Here is an 18151-nt window from a genome sequence, read left to right on the forward strand (position 1 = left end):
ATGATAATTTGTTTAAAATGTACTCACCCTTAGGCCATCCATAATAAAGAAACAAGGTAGGATGGCTGGAGGCTAAGTACATTTTCAGCAAATTTTCATTTATGGGTGAACTATTCCTTTAAGTGTAGACAGACACAGCTAATTTTAGAAAAAAGCTATCTCATATTCATTCTCAGAAGTTAGAAGTGTTTGATTTATTTAAGATGAGAACAAATGAAAGCTTTATATGAGATGACAGATCACGAAACAAGCAAAACTAACAAGCAAAGACTAAAGAACAGATTTACTGGCCTAGCCTAACCACTGAATACAAAAAAAAAACAACCAAATCCTTCAAGCGGTTACAATGTTTTTCATCCGAAGAACCATGTTTTCTTCCCCCTAAGACTCGATTTGACTGCAACGAGAAGAGTGGCAATAAAGTTTCCTCGCTAACAGGCCGCCTCCTGAGACACCTCTTACATCACAGCGGCCCCAGACAAATCAACAGCTTATCCCCACTTCTGCGTCTCATTTATAATCTGTCCGACATTTAACAGACTGAGTGGTTCGTCAGTTTGCATGGCTTAATTGCATCAGCTGAACCGCAGATAAGGAACAGCTGGTGTCAATCCTTCCCAGGTAAACTAAATTACCACCAAGCGAGAAAGGCACAGATTCCTCAGTGACACTAATTTCATCAGTGACACCTTCTTCAATCACAAACATCCTTCCTGCCTCATTTAGCATTTTTGGTGATTAAAATTGACATTTGTAAACGTTACACTTTCAGTTTAAACAGTGTAATTTAATTTGTATACTTACAATAACAACAATATTATGCATAAACAAAGAAATTAAAAAAATGTATCCGCAAGGATGCATTCAAATGATCAAAAATGTTAGAAAAAAAGTTTTTCAAATAAATGCTGGTATTTTGAACTTTCTATTCATAATAAGACGCATCACAGTTTTCACAAAAAAGACTAACTGTTTTCAACATTCATTATAAGAAAAAATGTTTCTTGAGCACCAAATTATAATGAAATATTAGAATGATTTCTGACGAATCATGTGACATTGAAGACAAAAATAATAGGTGCGTTCGACTTCATGCAGCACTTAGCAGACCGATCGGCGGCTGACTTGAAGCAGCGCATGCCGGTTAGAAATTTAGTCCGACTTGAACCGGCGCCGACCATACGTCACTGTCACGTGTGGCATCAAAGTACCGCGATAGCGTTTCGAGAGCAGCCGGTTGACTCAGCCGGAGCAATTTCTCCAGAGCGACTGCGGGAGCGCTGATGACGACACAGCTGTTTCACGATTGGCCAAATTCACCACATGACAACAACGACGTGTATTTCGGGTTTATTCTGACAACTTCAGTCCCACTAATGGTCATATACGGACTTTCAAAAAAATAAATTAACTTTTCATGTCATCTTCATCTCGTAAATCATGTTTATTAAAAGATTACAATTATTTTTACTGCAATCACTTTTTTGTTAATTTGTTTATATAGGTTTTGTGCATAGGTTTATTTTGGACCTTTTTCATACAGACCCTTTACAGTATTAAGCTGCATAACCTATTTAGATAATCATTTTTTATGGAATAACTCAAATGTCAATCTTACAGACTTTTAATATAATGTGGTCATCATGGATTCTGATTGATACTAATTGTCTAGTTGCTGGGTTCATCCATCTTCACTTGCATGTGATTACTGCCAACAACTCTGGCTGGATGTCAACTTAATACAACATTCAGATCACTTTCATAAGCTGGTATAAATCATAATAGAAAGGCAAATAAATTGGGCTTATCCGTAGGCCTGTTCATGGTGTTCACGTATGAATGTCTTACTAAAATGTGCTCACCTAACTGGAGAAATAGTACAATAAGTAAACAAATATGTAACATCCTAATTCTTTTATCTGTAATGAAAACCACATTTAGTACATACAATTATTATCATCATAGATTATTTTTATTAAGTTGCAGTAGCAAAAACACACATAATGAATCATACTGCACAAGTCAAATTTTCAATATGTTCTGTTTATTTACTTAAAACTTGTTTCTGTCGTGATGACACCCTTTCAAAATATTAAAGGTTTATTAAAACAATACTTATCACATTGAACCTTTACTCACTTTCGTTGCTCATTGTGCTCAATTTCATACAACAATAACGGCATTTCTATAGCTTCCAGTTCGTCTGCAAAAAACCAAGCAAACGCCACGTGATCTGCCATGACTGAGGTAGATGCAGCAAACTACGAGCCCCGAAGTGTCCGACTTGACGACTCCGGTTTCAACTCCGCCCCTGACTGCAAGCGGCTACTCTCGTTGACCACCATCTGTAGCCGTGCTTCAAGTCGAACGCACCTAATGATTCAGCTTTGCCATCACGGACCAAACAGTTATTTCACATACAAACATTTCACAAGATCGCAAGATTTTTTAGCATATTTTTAAACAAATAAATGCAGCCTTGGTGAGCATAAGATACTGACACTGAAATTCTAGACTGTAGTAGAGTATAAATAAATAATATATATACCAAACTTGCTCCCTCATGCTGTTCTGAATATTTTTTCACAGCAAGTCCAACTGAGCTCCAGTCAAAATCCTGTGAGATCCTCTTTGAAGTCACATTTCCAAAAACATCAACTCAAGACGAGATTTATTCTGTTTTCCCCCACTCTCCCCTTATTTATTGCTGATATGAATGCATTAGAATTAATTGGCACAGAAAGCGACTGTCATTCTGTAGAAAGCTTGAGCCAAATGTGCCATAGTTTTTGGCTTCAGATATAGCGGGGTACAGTAATTCCTTCCTTGAACTGCCTCTGGAAGTCTCATCTCCACAGCTATACCTCTTCTTCTCATCCTCTGCTTCCACTAAGCTTTTTTCCATGCGCACACATGAGTTCACACACTGAGAGCAGTGTCTTGCAGGCCTTGCTGTATAACGCAAGCCTCTTTCACGGTTTCTCCATAAGGAACAGCCCAGGAAGGCGCGCAGGTGCAGACAGCATGGGTTTGGTCGAATGGAAACTCTGTGTGGTTACTTTTTCCTTATCCAACCAGAACATGGAGTTCCCACCCCATGGCATTAAGTCACTGACATATGCTGCATCTCGTGACCTCAAGCGAACTGGCTGGAAATAATTTCTTTTCACAGTTTTAAATTAATTAAAACCAATTCAATCAACACACAAACAGATAAATAAATATCCAAATAGACAAATCATTTATATAAAGAGGAAAACAGAACTCTCTGAGAAACAGGTGAGCGGTTGATAATTATTATTTTTTTGAGCAAATGTCATTAAATATGTAAAATGATACCATTTTATAATTTCAGCATTTGTGTGTCCTTTCATTAAACCAGTAAAAACTATTAAACTAAATATGATATACATTGTTTATTTATCACTATATATGTGACCCTGGACCACAAAACCAGTCTTAAGTCACTGGGGTATATTTGTAGCAATAGCCAACAATACATTGTATGGGTCAAAATGGTCTATTTTTCTTTTATGCCAAAATTCATTAGGATATTAAGTAAAGACCATGTTCCATGATCATGATATTTTGTAAATTTACTACCATAAATATATTATAACTTAATTTTTTATTAGTAATATGCATTGCTAAGGACTTCATTTGGACAACTTTAAAGGCAATTTTTTCAGTATTTAGATTTTTTTGCACCCTCAGATTCCAGATTTTCAAATAGTTGTATCTCAGCCAAATAGTGTCCTATCCTAACAAAGCTTTCATATGATGTATAAATCTCAATTTCGAAAAATTGACCCTTACGACTGGTTTTGTGGTCCAGGGTCACATATTAGGGTCCTATGAAATGAGAACAGAATTGCAGAATCCACTCATAAAAATGGAATTTACTGTATAACACGGAATGTCATGGCATTTGCCAAATTTTGGATGAATAAATCAAAAGTTAGTCAGTACACTTAAATCCAAATGCGATATGGACTAGTGAATATTAAGCTGCAAAAGACTATTTCAATATGAATCCTGCATGTTCTGCGTGTTTCTGTGTGAATGAATAGTACTCATAAGAATTCTTTTATTAAAACATTATTTTTGGAATATTTAGCACAAAAATTATTTATCAGAAATTATTGAAAAATGTCAACAGGACACAGTATTTCTGAAGAAAAAAAAATAAAATAAAATAAAATAAAAAAAAAAAAACATTATTTAGAGTTGCTTTTGATTGTAAAATTTAAATGAAACCATTAATATAGAATCCAGAAAAACGAATGGAAAAATTTAACTAAAACTAAAATAAACTAAAGTAAAAACTAAATAAAATATATTTCATAGGACCTTCAAATACATTTTTGTTAAACTTTTAATAAATTGCATTTAAATTGTGTAAGTGTCATGATTTCAATTAATTAGACATGCTTTTTGATTTAAAAAAAATAATTTAACCATTAAAACAGAGTAAAAAAAAAAAGGTAAAAGGAAAAAAAAAAAAGGAATCCAGAAAAATTTAAATGGAAAAAAACAGAATTTGGATAGATAGATTCTATCTAGTAAATAAAATTTATTACAATTATAACATTTTATTATGTATTTTACATAACTTCTTATATTTATAGTTCTATACAATATAATTAGTTTAGAATATGTAGGCCTATGTATAAAGAAAATAATACACATAAAAAGGAACTAATTACAGTTATTTTTAAAATGACTTTTTATGATCTGTAGACACTATCAAACACATAAATCATATTCTCATACTGCAGATGTACTTGGATGTCATCACAGATGTCAGACAGATGACTGAGTGACAGACAGCGAGACAGACACGTAAACCGTCAGGGACAGATGGACAGGCGAAGTGAAGAGAGTGACAGACAGAGCAGATTGGTGAGGCAGGAAACTCTCGCTCCCTTTAGACTCGTGTTTCGCTGACTCAAGCCAAAAAACTGTTATAACTGGTATATGCTCAAATCTTTACTTTCATGTGGCTGCTTCATTACCACATCAAAGAGCTGTTCTTAATTCATCACCACATTGGTCATTCAACTGACACCTGTTACTTCATGACAACAGAGACAGCACTTTAGCTGTTTCTATCGTGTTAATTTATTGTGTGATAATGGCACTTGATATGAATATACATAGATAGATTCTGGCACCATTATTTAACACTACAACTACTAAAGAGAAGGTGAAAATCACATGGCCATTTGTTTACAAGGCAAAATGCTAAAGTATATCAACATCTGTCACACATTTAGTCACTGTTCTGTTGCTCAGCCCCTATCTGGACATAAAAATCCTGCCAGTGCATGCTGAAATGAATGAAACTGCTTGCATTATCTCTCAAGGACACCAGCTTTAGCCTTGAGCACCAGGCGGACAGCATAGACATTGACAGTGTGAGTGTGAATATGACTCCTGGATACTGTCTGAAATGTGATTTGCATCTTTACAACCAAAGGCATCAGGCAAAGTGCTGATTTTTTTTAAGGAGGCACCAATTGCAGTCCTGGCTCAGTTTATTCCCTAGGCAAAATAAAGCAAAAATTAAATAAATTAACAAAGCTCTCTCATTAATACACACATTGATAAATATTTATATAAAATAAGTAAACTTCTGTCAAGCCAGGACACAGGAAAATAAATGTTGCAACATTCAATTATGAAACAACAATTTCGACTGTAAAGCAGATAACGGTGTTATTATTCGACTCAATTTAGTTCATTGTTGTTTCAATTCAGTTCAGTAACTGTGTCAGTGTTGCAAAATTCATCAATTATGGAATGAGTTCAAATTATTTTATGCAACTTTTTATTTTTTTTGTGTGTGTGTGTTTGTTTGTGTGTGTCAAACGAGCAGTCCTGGTTCATTTTGTTCCTGAGATAAAACGTGACCAAAAAAGAAAACAACAACTTTGGAACATGATGGCTCAGTAATGTGGAAGATGTATTAGTGTTACATCAAATCCTGACATAAATTATTTTCCATAAGCTCTTACCTTCATGTTGTTCTAATCCTGAATGACTTTCTATCTTCTATAGTAAAAAAAAAAAAAAAAAAAAAAAAAAAAAAAGCACAAATTCTGAAGACTGTGGTCATTCTTTCCATGCGATTACAATGAATGGGGACTGAAGCTTTCAAGCTTCAAAAAGAAAGCTTGATGATTTCACCAAGTGTTAAAGAGGTGGTCTATCTACTTGCACTATATTTCGAGTGTTACAATAGCCATACAATAGAGAGAAACAGCCTGAAATTAAAGTAAAATCATAAAGCAAAAGACCTGCTGAAAGTGCGACTCCGTTAGACTGACATGATTTCTTTAAACAAAATTTTTACCAACAAATTAAAGACACACAGTTTTTTGGAAATTGTATTCAAATTCAGCTTGAATCAAAACCAGACAAGATGCTTTGCATAAGTCTTGACGTTTTTCAAGATGGCGCCGCTTTGTTCAGACGCCGTCCAGGCCGCTCCGCTAAGATTGTGATTTAAATACCCTGTACAACTTTTTTGCACATTCCTGTTATATTACTATTTATGTCAACAACATACTGACCTGCATATTTATATTTTTTTTTATCTTTTATTTTTTTCTATGTTTCTTTTTCTTAATACTTGTATTCTATACAATTGCACTGTCCTTGGAGCGGACCTGACTTCCTGATTTCACTGCTGGTTATACTCTGTATAATTGTGTATGTGACGAATAAAAATCTTGAATCTTCAAGTCTTGCATACAGGACCAGTGATGCTGTTCATTAAATGAACCTATACAACTTCCTAGTTGTTTACAAAGGCACTGGAAAAAGAGATGACACCCATTATGAGCCATTCATCCCATAGCGTGGCATTTGAGTAGAATCCGTCATTGTTAAATGTCCCAGGCGCACAGAGTAGAGCGCTGATTTTGAACTCTATGGCAGACTATGGCATGTGCCACTGAGAGCTGCTTTGTACCACAGGCAGTGGACATGAAAGAGAATCTTCTGTGTCAAACTCTTAAGAGATAAAGAGGGACTATCTGGTCCCACATGAATGCACTGACTGTCCTCTCTATTAGCTACATAATTCCAGGCATCTTTAATGTACCTCTTGCAGCAAGCTCTGAAGCAGGAGTATAATTTGCTCTCTGTCCTTAAGGGAAGATCATCCTGTTGAGGAACTGCTAATAAGATCCTTCCACGTCCGGAGGGAGGCTTTTTAAAATTTACATCCGCATCAGGCCGGGAACCCAATGCAATTCAGCTTCTCTACTTCTTGCCAAGAGCTTTAGGACAAAATTGCTCAATCTTTTTAACCAGCACTTTCTTTTGATGGCAAAAAATGCAGGCTATAAATGGTTTATCACAAGATGAAAATAAGAACATCAAAAAAAGGAGGTAAAATTAAGTTAGATATTCTTCACATAAACAAGCTTTATAAGGAGCATCTGAAGACCTGTACTATGGAGCTATATGGCAGATAAGAATTATGATTTAAATTTTAAGTGCATTTCTCACACAAAGCTATTGTACGACTTCAGAAGACATGGAAAATAATTAAATCATTTCATAGTGGGCAATTCATATTATAATATGACCCGTTCTTTCTTCACTTCTACAAAAAAAACTACATTTAACGTAATGTAATGTTAAATCTATTAGTTTTCCCCAGTATGTAGAAAGGAAACTTACTGTTAAACGTATCATTACAGTTTTTACAGTAGCATTTTTAAGTTATTTTTATGTCTTTTATTGAGATAGGACAGTAGAGAGACGACAGGAAAGCACTGGGACTCCTCCCAGTGGGAGCAGGATCAGCAAAGGACCTTGAGACGGGAATCGAACTCGGGTTGCCTTCAGTTCAGTTGCGCTGTACCTGCACACGTGGTCAGAATTGTTGGTATATGATCAAATATGATCAAAGGAGGCTGCGAAAATAAATGTGCATTGTTAATCCTTTTGATCTTTTATTTAAAAAAAAATTTGGAGAATAAGAATTTAATATGGGGGGAAATATCATTTTTTCATTTGGAGAATAAGAATTTAATATGGGGGGAAATATCATTATGAAAAAAAAAATTCTCAAATACATGTTGGACACAATTATTGGCACCCCTAGAAATTCTAATGAGTAAAATATATCTGAAATATATTCCCATTCATATTCACAATTATGAACATGAAATTATCCAGCCATGGCTTCCTGTTTCACAGAAATATAAATAGGAGGGCAAACAAAATCAATTCCAAGGCCAAATTCCAAATTAACCACCCATCACAATGAGAAAAAACAAAGAATATATTTCTGATGTGCAGCAAAAGATAATTGAGCTTCACAAATTAGAAAGTGACTTTAAGAAAGCTTTTAAAGAAAAGACTTAGTTAAGTTTATGGTTTTCTACGGGAGGAAAACGCTTAATGAGAAACTTTGCATATTGCGTTCATATTCTGCTGTTCTGTAGCCACGGATGTGCAGGTCTTGTCTTTTTCTCCTACAGATGACTTGCAGGACCCTGTTCATTATTGTACTAAATTAGTTTTAATCGTTTAACCACCACAGCGTCTCGTCTCCATGGCAACGCACAGATTTGTGTCGAATGCAAGTGACGTCGCAGGTAGCAGAAAGTGCAAGCGGCGATTGTAACATTGTAATTTAGTTTCTTTTTTCTTGTCTTCGCCACCTGGCTACTGTTGTAAAATGTTGAGAGATTCAAACAAAAAATAATCAATACATAGAACAAAATAAAGACTGCAAGCGGCATCACTCGCGGAAGCGCAAGTGTCTGAGAGTGCAAGTGCAAACAAGTCTGCAGTTAGACCCTTCTATAAAAAGTATTGAATAAAAGGGTACCGTTAATTGTGTCCAATGTGTATTAGAGAAAAACATTTATTTCATAATGATTTCCCCCCCATTTTAAATTCTTATTCTCCAATGAAACGTTAGATTTTTGAGAATTAAAAAAGAAAATAGCTGAAAAGGATTAACAATGCAGATTCATTTCCACAGCCTTCTTTGATCATATTTACCAAGGGTACCAACAATTCTGACCACGTCTGTATGTCAACGCACTAATCACGAGGCTATGGCGCAGACTACAGTAGCATTTTTACAATTAAAATAATTTTTTACAGTGTACCTTTCCAGTGTTTTTCATCCTTTTTGTACATATATGGTTAACGTATGCTTTCATTATACTGAAAAGCACTGCTATACGATTTAAATACCTATATTTCAAGGAGAAAAAACTATACTGGTTTGGAACAGCTTGAGGGTAAGTAAATTATGACAGAATTTTAATGTTTGGGTGAACTATTGCTTTAAGAGAAAGGGTGATATCTCTCACTTTCATATTCTTTCTCTCTCAGCAGCAGTTCTGGATTACATTTGAGATCAGACAGAACAGCCCACCCAAACACAGGTCAGAACAAACTCCTCCCCCATTCAAATGCTCCACTCTCCCAGACATTTGAAACCTCACAGCTCCACTTCAAATGAACTGCAATGACAGACCACTTCCTTTGTAAGTCATCTCAGTACAGTACTCCCACTCCCATGATACCAACCAGACAAGAACAACAACAACAACAACAAAAACATACCAAAATCTGTTTCAAATTTGGAAAGGAACCAGATGCTAGCTAGATTGATGCTCTGACAAAAAACACAAGCTTCCTCGAAACAACCATATGCTTCTATATCACATCCACCAGCTTTTTTCCTTGATTTGGGTATCTCTCCACAGACTATTTCCCAATTCCAGCTGACAATAGTTGTGATTGACAGGTGGCTCATGGGAACTTAACAATACATGAGACAAAGGCCAAAGAGCTTGACCCTGCCCGAGAGAGACAGAGAAACAGCTGCTCCCTGCACTATTTACGTGACAAAGAAAACTCCGTTCTTTAACACTCCAACAGCACTGCCATGGTGAGCCAGCTAGGCTTTAAAAATAGAGATTCAGATGCAGTATATCACATGATAATAATTACAACTCTATTTAGATGATTATGCTGAATGGCTGTGGGTGCGTAGGCGTACCAGATGCATCCCTTTGGCATGATTAGATGTTATAATTAGACAGATTCCCTCTGAAAAATATTTAGTGTAGTGGTGTTAAATGGCTAGAGGGGTCTGTGAGTGCTCTGCTCCAGCTCATAGGGGATTGTGAACGATTGGTTTCCAGAACAATGTAAAATGTCTCTGATGACTCTGGAGGAATGTGAAGTAGACTACAGACTCAAGTTCTCAACATTCTGTTTCAGATGGACTAAATTTTTAAAATTTGGTTATTTAACTGGCTTTTAATTATTTGTCTAGTACAGTGGTTCTGGACTGTATACTTGACACTTATTGGACTGCGTGCATTACATTTGTTTAGTAACTGTTGCCGCTTTGGTTGATTTGCTCACCGTTTCTCTGTCTCAAACACATTCTTGGATTCATTTTAAACTAATGTATTGTAGGTGGTTTGCGCTCCAAATTTCACCAACACAAGTGACTGAGAAGTTTGCATGATATTACAAAGTAGAGCAGAACTCAACTTCATGCAAATGATCAGCAACACCTAATGCAGCGACTACCAATATGGAGTACAGACGGTGCAAAAGCCTACTTGAAACCAACAGCGACTCTGCAGCCTTCAGCAATTTTATTGCCGTCACATCATACAGACATACTTTGATGACAGACTTCGCTTACGCATTTCAGAATGACCAAAACAACATTTCAGATGCTGTGCAACGAGATCGGTCCGCTGGTTAGTTGAGTTTTCCCATCCCACCATGCAAAGTCACATGACTTTTTTAATGTGCATGGTGGAATTTATTTGGTAAATGTGTTTATACACATTTTTTCTTATCGGATAAAAAGTTTATCTTCCTCAGTTGTGCGCATAAGTTTCCATCCAGTGTTTTTTTTATGCGCTATTCCAAAATGCTATGGCTACAGGTGGTCATGTGATGGTGGCAGTCATGAAGGGCGACCCACTCCATGAAGAATAAACAGTTGTATGAATAACCGTTCACGAGGACAATAACTATAACAATAACTATACATTTTTATTAATTGTTCTAATTCTATGAGAATAAGGGAAGTCTACATCATAGCGATAAAACGATAAAGACACAGAGGATTAATATTGTTGGAATTACTTTCATAACAATTTTTTCCAACTTATAATGATAATAACACTGACAGCAAATCAGAATCCACCTGGTTTTAAAGAATTCAAGCATTTAAAGAACAAGTGGTCATGTGATGGCAAAATGGCAGCGGTCATGAAGAGGAGACCCATTATATGTAGAATAAAACCATTGTATAAAAGATTGTTTACACCAAGGACTCAAACTATATCAAGGTTTAATAATTGCGCTTGCTCATATAATTGGAAATACTTATAGAACGATTTGTTTCAGCTGATGAACCATAAAAACATTACTTGCCTTCGACCTCGAGCATTTAAAGCGTTATAGACAGTTATCCTGCTAGGTGTTCATAGGTTTTAAAATGTCCACATTTTATGTTAGAATGGAATAATTTTTTTCATGTGTACAATCCATTATAATGTGTACACTCCATAATTAGCAAAAAAAATATCGAGTGCGTCTTTAAAAACTGTTTAAACTATTAAAACGCCAACTACAGTAAATAGCAAACAGTTATTCTAAGGTCTGCCCGCATACATAGGGTGGTTATGTACTGTAACAGTGCAGTTAAATGAGGACTTAACACAGGACAAAGACACAAAACCCTCTCAATATGGAACAGCTTGCGCAATAAACTCCATATATGTTTTCTATTATTTAAATTCTTGCTCTTTTTGGACGCTTTCCAGCTAACTTCTATGACGTAACAATTAAATCCTTTCCGAATTACAAAGCTGCGCCTTGTGTGCACTTCATCCAGTATTCAGGATGAAAACATATCAGAGGATATATCGTTCTGCACAGAGGTTCTTGAAATATTTATTGCGCGAGAAAACAGCCAAACACTTACAGTAATGAATCGGGTTCACACCAGCACCGCTGGGTCAGTGCCCTTCATCAATGGTCTTACTGCAAAAACTTGATTTGACGCGATTCACAGGCTGCTTACCATAGTATGAAGGGGGGATTGCACTTTTCCTTGCCATTGCACCTCCGACGAGCGGTCCTCGTGTGTCTTTTGTTTATGTGATTGCATATGAAGCTGTGGACGTGAATAGCGTCTCTCGCGCTCGTCCACATATAAAACGCGAATCTGTGATTTGCTGGACCACGCAACGCCGCGCCATCAGCCGTGAGACACTGCGCACAAAGAGGCGGTCCGTTCCGTGAGTGACGTCTCAATTGTCCAATCGCAGACTGCCATCAGCTTCCAAAAGCCAATCCAACCGCAGGAGGCGGGACTTATCGTTCTACTTGTGGGAAAATAAAAGAAATCTGAAGGAAATCAGCTGAAAACAATGTTCCAGTATTTTGCCATTTTCCCCCCTCGAGCCAACTCACCATCACGGAATGGGAAAGTTAAGCAATAAAAGTAATAAAACAGTATTAGTCTTGTAGTTACATGACATTTATATTATACTTTTCACTAATCAAAAAATGCAGTGTTTTTGCACAGTGATATGATATGTGAATGGTTTCGAAGTATATACTACCTTCTGACCTTCATCACTGGCTCTACTTTCCATGTTATCACCACAATAGGATTTGCGTCATCCTAAATGACTACTACATTTAAGATAAGAAATATATAGGGTACTTATTTGATTTCACATATCACATCTAGGTGAATCATGCTCAAGCTGTGGAAATGCATGTTATTAGTTTACTGTGGCTGCCCATGTTTGCATTTCACCGCCTGATGGCAGTAATGTGTTGTGATAGATAGATGTAAATTGATGAACGTGACAGTGGTTTTCAATTCTGATGATCTGACACAGGTGTTAAATAAGGAAGACATACTAAATATGTGAAAAGTTTTTATTTTGATTTACATTTTTGATTTGTTGCATATGCAATAGTGCTGTTTGAAACAAATTGTTGGAATACAACTCTTAAATAATAAACCGTCTGCTTTGATGGACTGTAGCCCCATCTACTTACATGTATGACTATATATATATATATTTACTTGATTAGTGGTTTGGAAAAATGGAGTTCTTATGAGAATTCTGTCTCATGTAGTAATGCAGAGTTCAAAAGGAAAATACAACACATGCAAATGCAATGCATTCTTCCAGAAAACTTCAGACCAGGCAATCAAAAACCTATTAAAACTCAAGTAACTGGTAATAAGCAATAATGATTCATTCAATTCCTTACAAAATTAGGGGGCAGCTGCAACTTCTTGGTCCTGACATGATTCACTAATCAGGAACTATAATGGATATTCTCTCTCTCTCTCTGTCTGTCTCTCTGTATGTGTGTAATGTAATTGAAATCGTTATTATAAACTTTCTTTTATTTTGAAACTTTTTGTGTTCAATGGGTCAGACAGTCTAGGAAATCTGGCATCAGGGTAAAGATTATGTAGGTGAAGAGTAATGTCCTATAATCTTTTTTTTTCATATACTAACATTCTTACTGATGATGTTTGTCTGTTTTAAGTATCTTATTTTTCACAGATATTTTAACAGTTTTTCTCACAATTGTTTACTTAGTACAACAAATCACTCATTAAATGTGCAATAGTTTCATGAAGTACAAATAAATCCAAAATAATGAGGATAATGAAGGGAGTGCCCAAATTAGTGTACAGTATGAATTGCTAAGTGAATTTTGTTTGAATAATGGTGGCTTTGCATCTCAGATTGTTGTTCTTAGCACAAGCTGCGGTAAAATGTGCAAATACCAACAAAAGCTCATGCTTCTGCATATGCATGATTGCATTCGCACTAGTGTTTTGAAATGACTCAAACAGAAGGAATAAGATATACCACTGGTCTCATTGGGGCTAATCAGTTCCTGACATGTTGTGCTGTGCCTGTGTCTAATCTTGAGTGATATTTTTATGAGTCAGAGTTTTCAAGATGACATAGTGCAGTCCTATATACAGTCAAAACAGGTAGATGCAAGGTAAATGTATGTACTTTTACAAAAGCAAATATGGCTTACAGTATTGTGTATATACAGATTTTTCCTATTAAATTTTATTTTCAATCTTTTAAAGATACAATGTTATGCTTCAAAATACAAGGAATAATTTAAACATCAAAAACCAAAAAGCAAACACTGCTGAGCAACAAACTGCAAGAATAGACAGCAAGTGTAGTATGTTGTTGGGCTAGAATAAATGGACTGAAGGTGCTTGTGATATCAGTGCGACTGCAGGCACAGCTTGTTCAGAGCCGAGCCAAAACTAAAACAAGATACAGTACAACATATAAGATGCAGCTCTTGTGAATGACTGAACTACCCAAATATGCAAAAACCATTGGAATAAGCTTTGGTTATATTAGCACACGATTGTATTAATATCAGATCAGCAATATATTATGTAACGTTTAAAGCATTAACAGTCTGTGAATGATTCAGTGGTGTTCAAAGACGTTTTTTAAAGCATTTTTTGTGGTATAGCTACTTGTAACATCTTTTTTTGTACTGTTGGAGCGGCTTACTGTTTCCATTTCTCCAGTGAATGTAACAGGTGTTTGTGAGCATATTTAGTTTGCTATGACTGTCATTAAAAAACATTGTTTGATAATGCTTTTAAATTGTAGGCTAGGCTGTTAAGATATTACTGGGTCAGTAAAGTGTCTTATGCTCGCCAAAGCTGATTTTTTTTTTTTGATAAATGCAGTAGCCTAATATTATTATAATTTAAAATAACTGGTTTTTAAAAGGTATTCCTGTGATTTTCTGCAGCCATTCAGTGTCACACGATCCTTTAGAAATCATTCTATCATTTAATGAATATAAAGAAAAAAATAAAATCCATTTATTTGAAAAATATATGTGTTTTCTAACATTATAAATATATTTACTGTCACTGTTGATCAATTTTATGTTTCTTTTCTGAAAAAAAAATATTTATTTCTTTAAAAAAAAATCATTAGGAACCCAACCATTTGAATGGTAGTGTATATGCAAAAAAAAAAAAGTAGTAAATAGAACATACAATAAGAGCCTCAGCACTTTTGTTGTGATTTCCATTGGTTTTCAGACATTTGTTTTGTGACTATAAAATGTTACATTAAAACTCAGTATATTCCAGGCTAGTTCGAAACCTAAAATAATCATCCCTTTTGAACAACAGTGAGCTACTAAAGACTAAAGTGGTACCTGTGGGCAAATGAGTCAGATAAAATGACTGCTCTAATTTCATAATCCGTATAAAGTAATTTAGTAATGGGCCATCTGGAATATTCACATATCTCTTTCATTCAGATTGATCTGAGAGCCTGATTAAAATTTGAAGTGAATTTTTTCCCCCAGAAGCTATTTGCTATCCAGCAGTAATACATGGTTTGGATAAACTGAGACTAGATACAGTTTAATCTTGACATCAAAACTTTAAATTAATTCCTCAGGCAGGACAGACACCTGCTCCATTTTCTGTTCAGGGTGCCATGTAAAAGGCCAGACACTTGTTGGGTTTTGGTTGGCTACATCTGCTTCAGGATCTTAAAATAGCTTCTGCACAGTTATTCATGGAGCCATTCTGAACATTTCTGGGGTGGTGTAGAGTAGTGCAGTAGAGTCAATGAAAGGTTGCAGATTTAAATGCATGAAATCAAAGGCCATGAACTGTCAACACTGTGCTTTTGAATTCAACTTTTAAAAGCTGTAGATATTTTATATGGAATGACATTCAGAAGATAACATGCAATGTGGTCCTTTGAAGCTTGGATTGTATTTATTAGGTACTTTTTTGCCTTCAGAACAGCTTTAATTCTATGTGGCCTAGATTCAATAAGGTGTGGGAAACAATCCTCAGAGATTTTGGTCCATATTGACACGATAGCATCACGCAGGTGCTGCAGATTTGTCAACTGCACATCCATGAAGGGAATCTCTTGTTTCAAAGGTGCTCTATTGGATTGAGATCTGGTGACTGTGGAGGTCATTTGAGTACTGTGAACTCATTGTCATGTTCAAGAAACCAGTTTGAGATGATTTGGTCTTAGTTGATAGGAGTGGCACGTAGTGTGGACTTATGCTGCTATAGCCCATCTGCTTCAAGGTTTGACGAGCACCAGAGATACTTTTTTTTGCATACCTCAGTTGTAACAAGTGCACTGTTGCCTTTCTATCAGCTGAAACCAGTCTGGCCATTCTCTTCTGACTTCTGGCATCAACAAGGCATTTTCACCCACAGAACTGTCGCTTACAGGATATTTTCTCTTTTTTGGATCATTCTCTGTAAACTCTAGAGATGGTTGTGTGTGAAATTCCCAGTAGATCAGCAGTTTCTGAAATACTCAGACCAACCCGTCTGGCACTAACTACCAAGCCACATTCAAAATCACTTAAATCACTTATTCTTCCCCATTCTTGCTTGGTTTGAACTTCAGCAGATCACCTTGGCCATATCAACATGCCTAAATGCATAAGTTGGTGCCATTATTTTTATTTGAGTTACACAATCACTGGTTTCCATGTTTTACTGTCATTGTTCGTTTTTACGGTACAAACTGTATTTCTAACCCCCTTACCGTACTGCTACCCCTAAACCTATACTCATGCGAAACTTCCTGCATTTTTAGATTTTCAAAAAACTTCATTCTGCATGATTTAAGTCAGAATTTACTGGTATTACTATACTTGTGGGGATGTATGGTTATGGGGACTCTCCATAGGCGCAATGGTTTTTATACCGTACAAACTGTACTTTCCGTCGGCCCTATACCAACCTGACACCTCAACCTAGAAAACTTTGTGCATTTTTAGATAAAAAAAAAACAAAAACATTTAGTGTTTTTATTATGTCTTTTGAATTACAGGGACATAGTGTCCTCATAAAGCACCTTCACATTGTAATACCTTTGTCAAAAACATGTCATTATACAAATTTGTGTCTTGTTGTATTTCTATACCGGATTAAAGGGCTAAAACCTATGATTCACATCTTTAACACCCATGAGTAATTCATAATCATAAGCAAATAACAAAAATAACAGCGAGTAAAAATCTTCACCATGAATGTTGGCCTCGTACATCCGTTTCATAAGCATTTTATAGCCTTGCATATAATTTGCATTAATCTTATTAAAAACCTCCCATCACTCTCCCTTCATCTGCCCCTGTCTGTGTCTGCCCCCTCCTCCCGTGCAGGCAGGAAACGCAATGTTTGTCACAGAGGCTACACAAGACAGTGTCGGGAAAATTGTAGCATCTCTAGATACCAAGCATGCCTATTGCTATTTTAAAATATAAGAAAAATTGCAACAACTTACAAAACATAAGCGAATTATGAGCACATATATATGTCTAAACTGCAATATCACACCTCTAGTAGGTGCGAACAACACCTTACGCTTCGGGTTAACTAGAAGTTCCATTTTGCACACATGTTGCAAAATGCATCTCCTGATTTTTAACCGTCCTTTTACAAAATAAGCAAAGTAACCATATAGCAATTGAAACCATAAAGCAATCAACATCTGTGATCTCAAAATATAAGGCACACTCTTAATAGCCCTTTACATTTATATTTCTATTACAGAAGTTTGAAGTTCCATTGCTCCTAAATCATTTGTCAACATTTGTAATTCAGATGAGAAATCATGCAATTCAATAATTTTTCTCATTAACTTCATTATTCTTCTTATTCATTGATTCTTGTTTCCTCATTAACTTCAGAATTGTCCTCATTTTGAAGAAGATCTTTTGGTCTTCCGGCTCTCTCCTGGGCCCGTTTGCGATGTTCCTTTTTCTCCTGATTCTTGACCTTCCTATTCCAGTCTCGTTGAATTCCCTGGACTAAAAGATCGTCAAAATAAATGTATATCGTGTCTGACCATTTCTTATTAGAGGATCTATCAAGAAATTGCGTATCAGTTAGGTCGGGACCTAATTCTACAGTCTCCATAAACCACCCAAACCAGTGCTGAGTTGAGTTTATTTGACACAAAAAGTAGCAATTCACTGTTAACCTGAAACCTTCTTGTCAAGGATAACACAATAAAGTTACAGTAACTTATTTCCATTATGGTCCTTGCATTAAAAA

General features: G+C 35.8%; 1 protein-coding gene across 5 annotated transcripts in view; it reads right to left on the reverse strand.

Moving 5' to 3' along the window:
* The window catches only part of slc44a5b (solute carrier family 44 member 5b), a gene marked incomplete at its 5' end in the record, with an annotated part of 37354 nt that extends 25053 nt beyond the window's left edge, over nucleotides 1-12301 (reverse strand). For 4 of the 5 annotated variants that reach the window (XM_079384398.1, XM_079384405.1, XM_079384401.1 and 1 more), the window contains one exon: nucleotides 12095-12295. In XM_079384398.1, the coding sequence (XP_079240524.1) occupies nucleotides 12095-12131 (37 nt within the window). Of the gene's footprint in view, nucleotides 1-12094 lie in introns of all 5 variants that reach the window. The other variant, XM_079384400.1, reaches the window with a different exon arrangement.
* Between the last annotated feature and the right edge of the window lie 5850 nt (nucleotides 12302-18151).

Source organism: Barbus barbus (assembly GCF_936440315.1).
Source record: "Barbus barbus genome assembly, chromosome: 29".
NCBI lineage: Eukaryota > Metazoa > Chordata > Actinopteri > Cypriniformes > Cyprinidae > Barbus > Barbus barbus.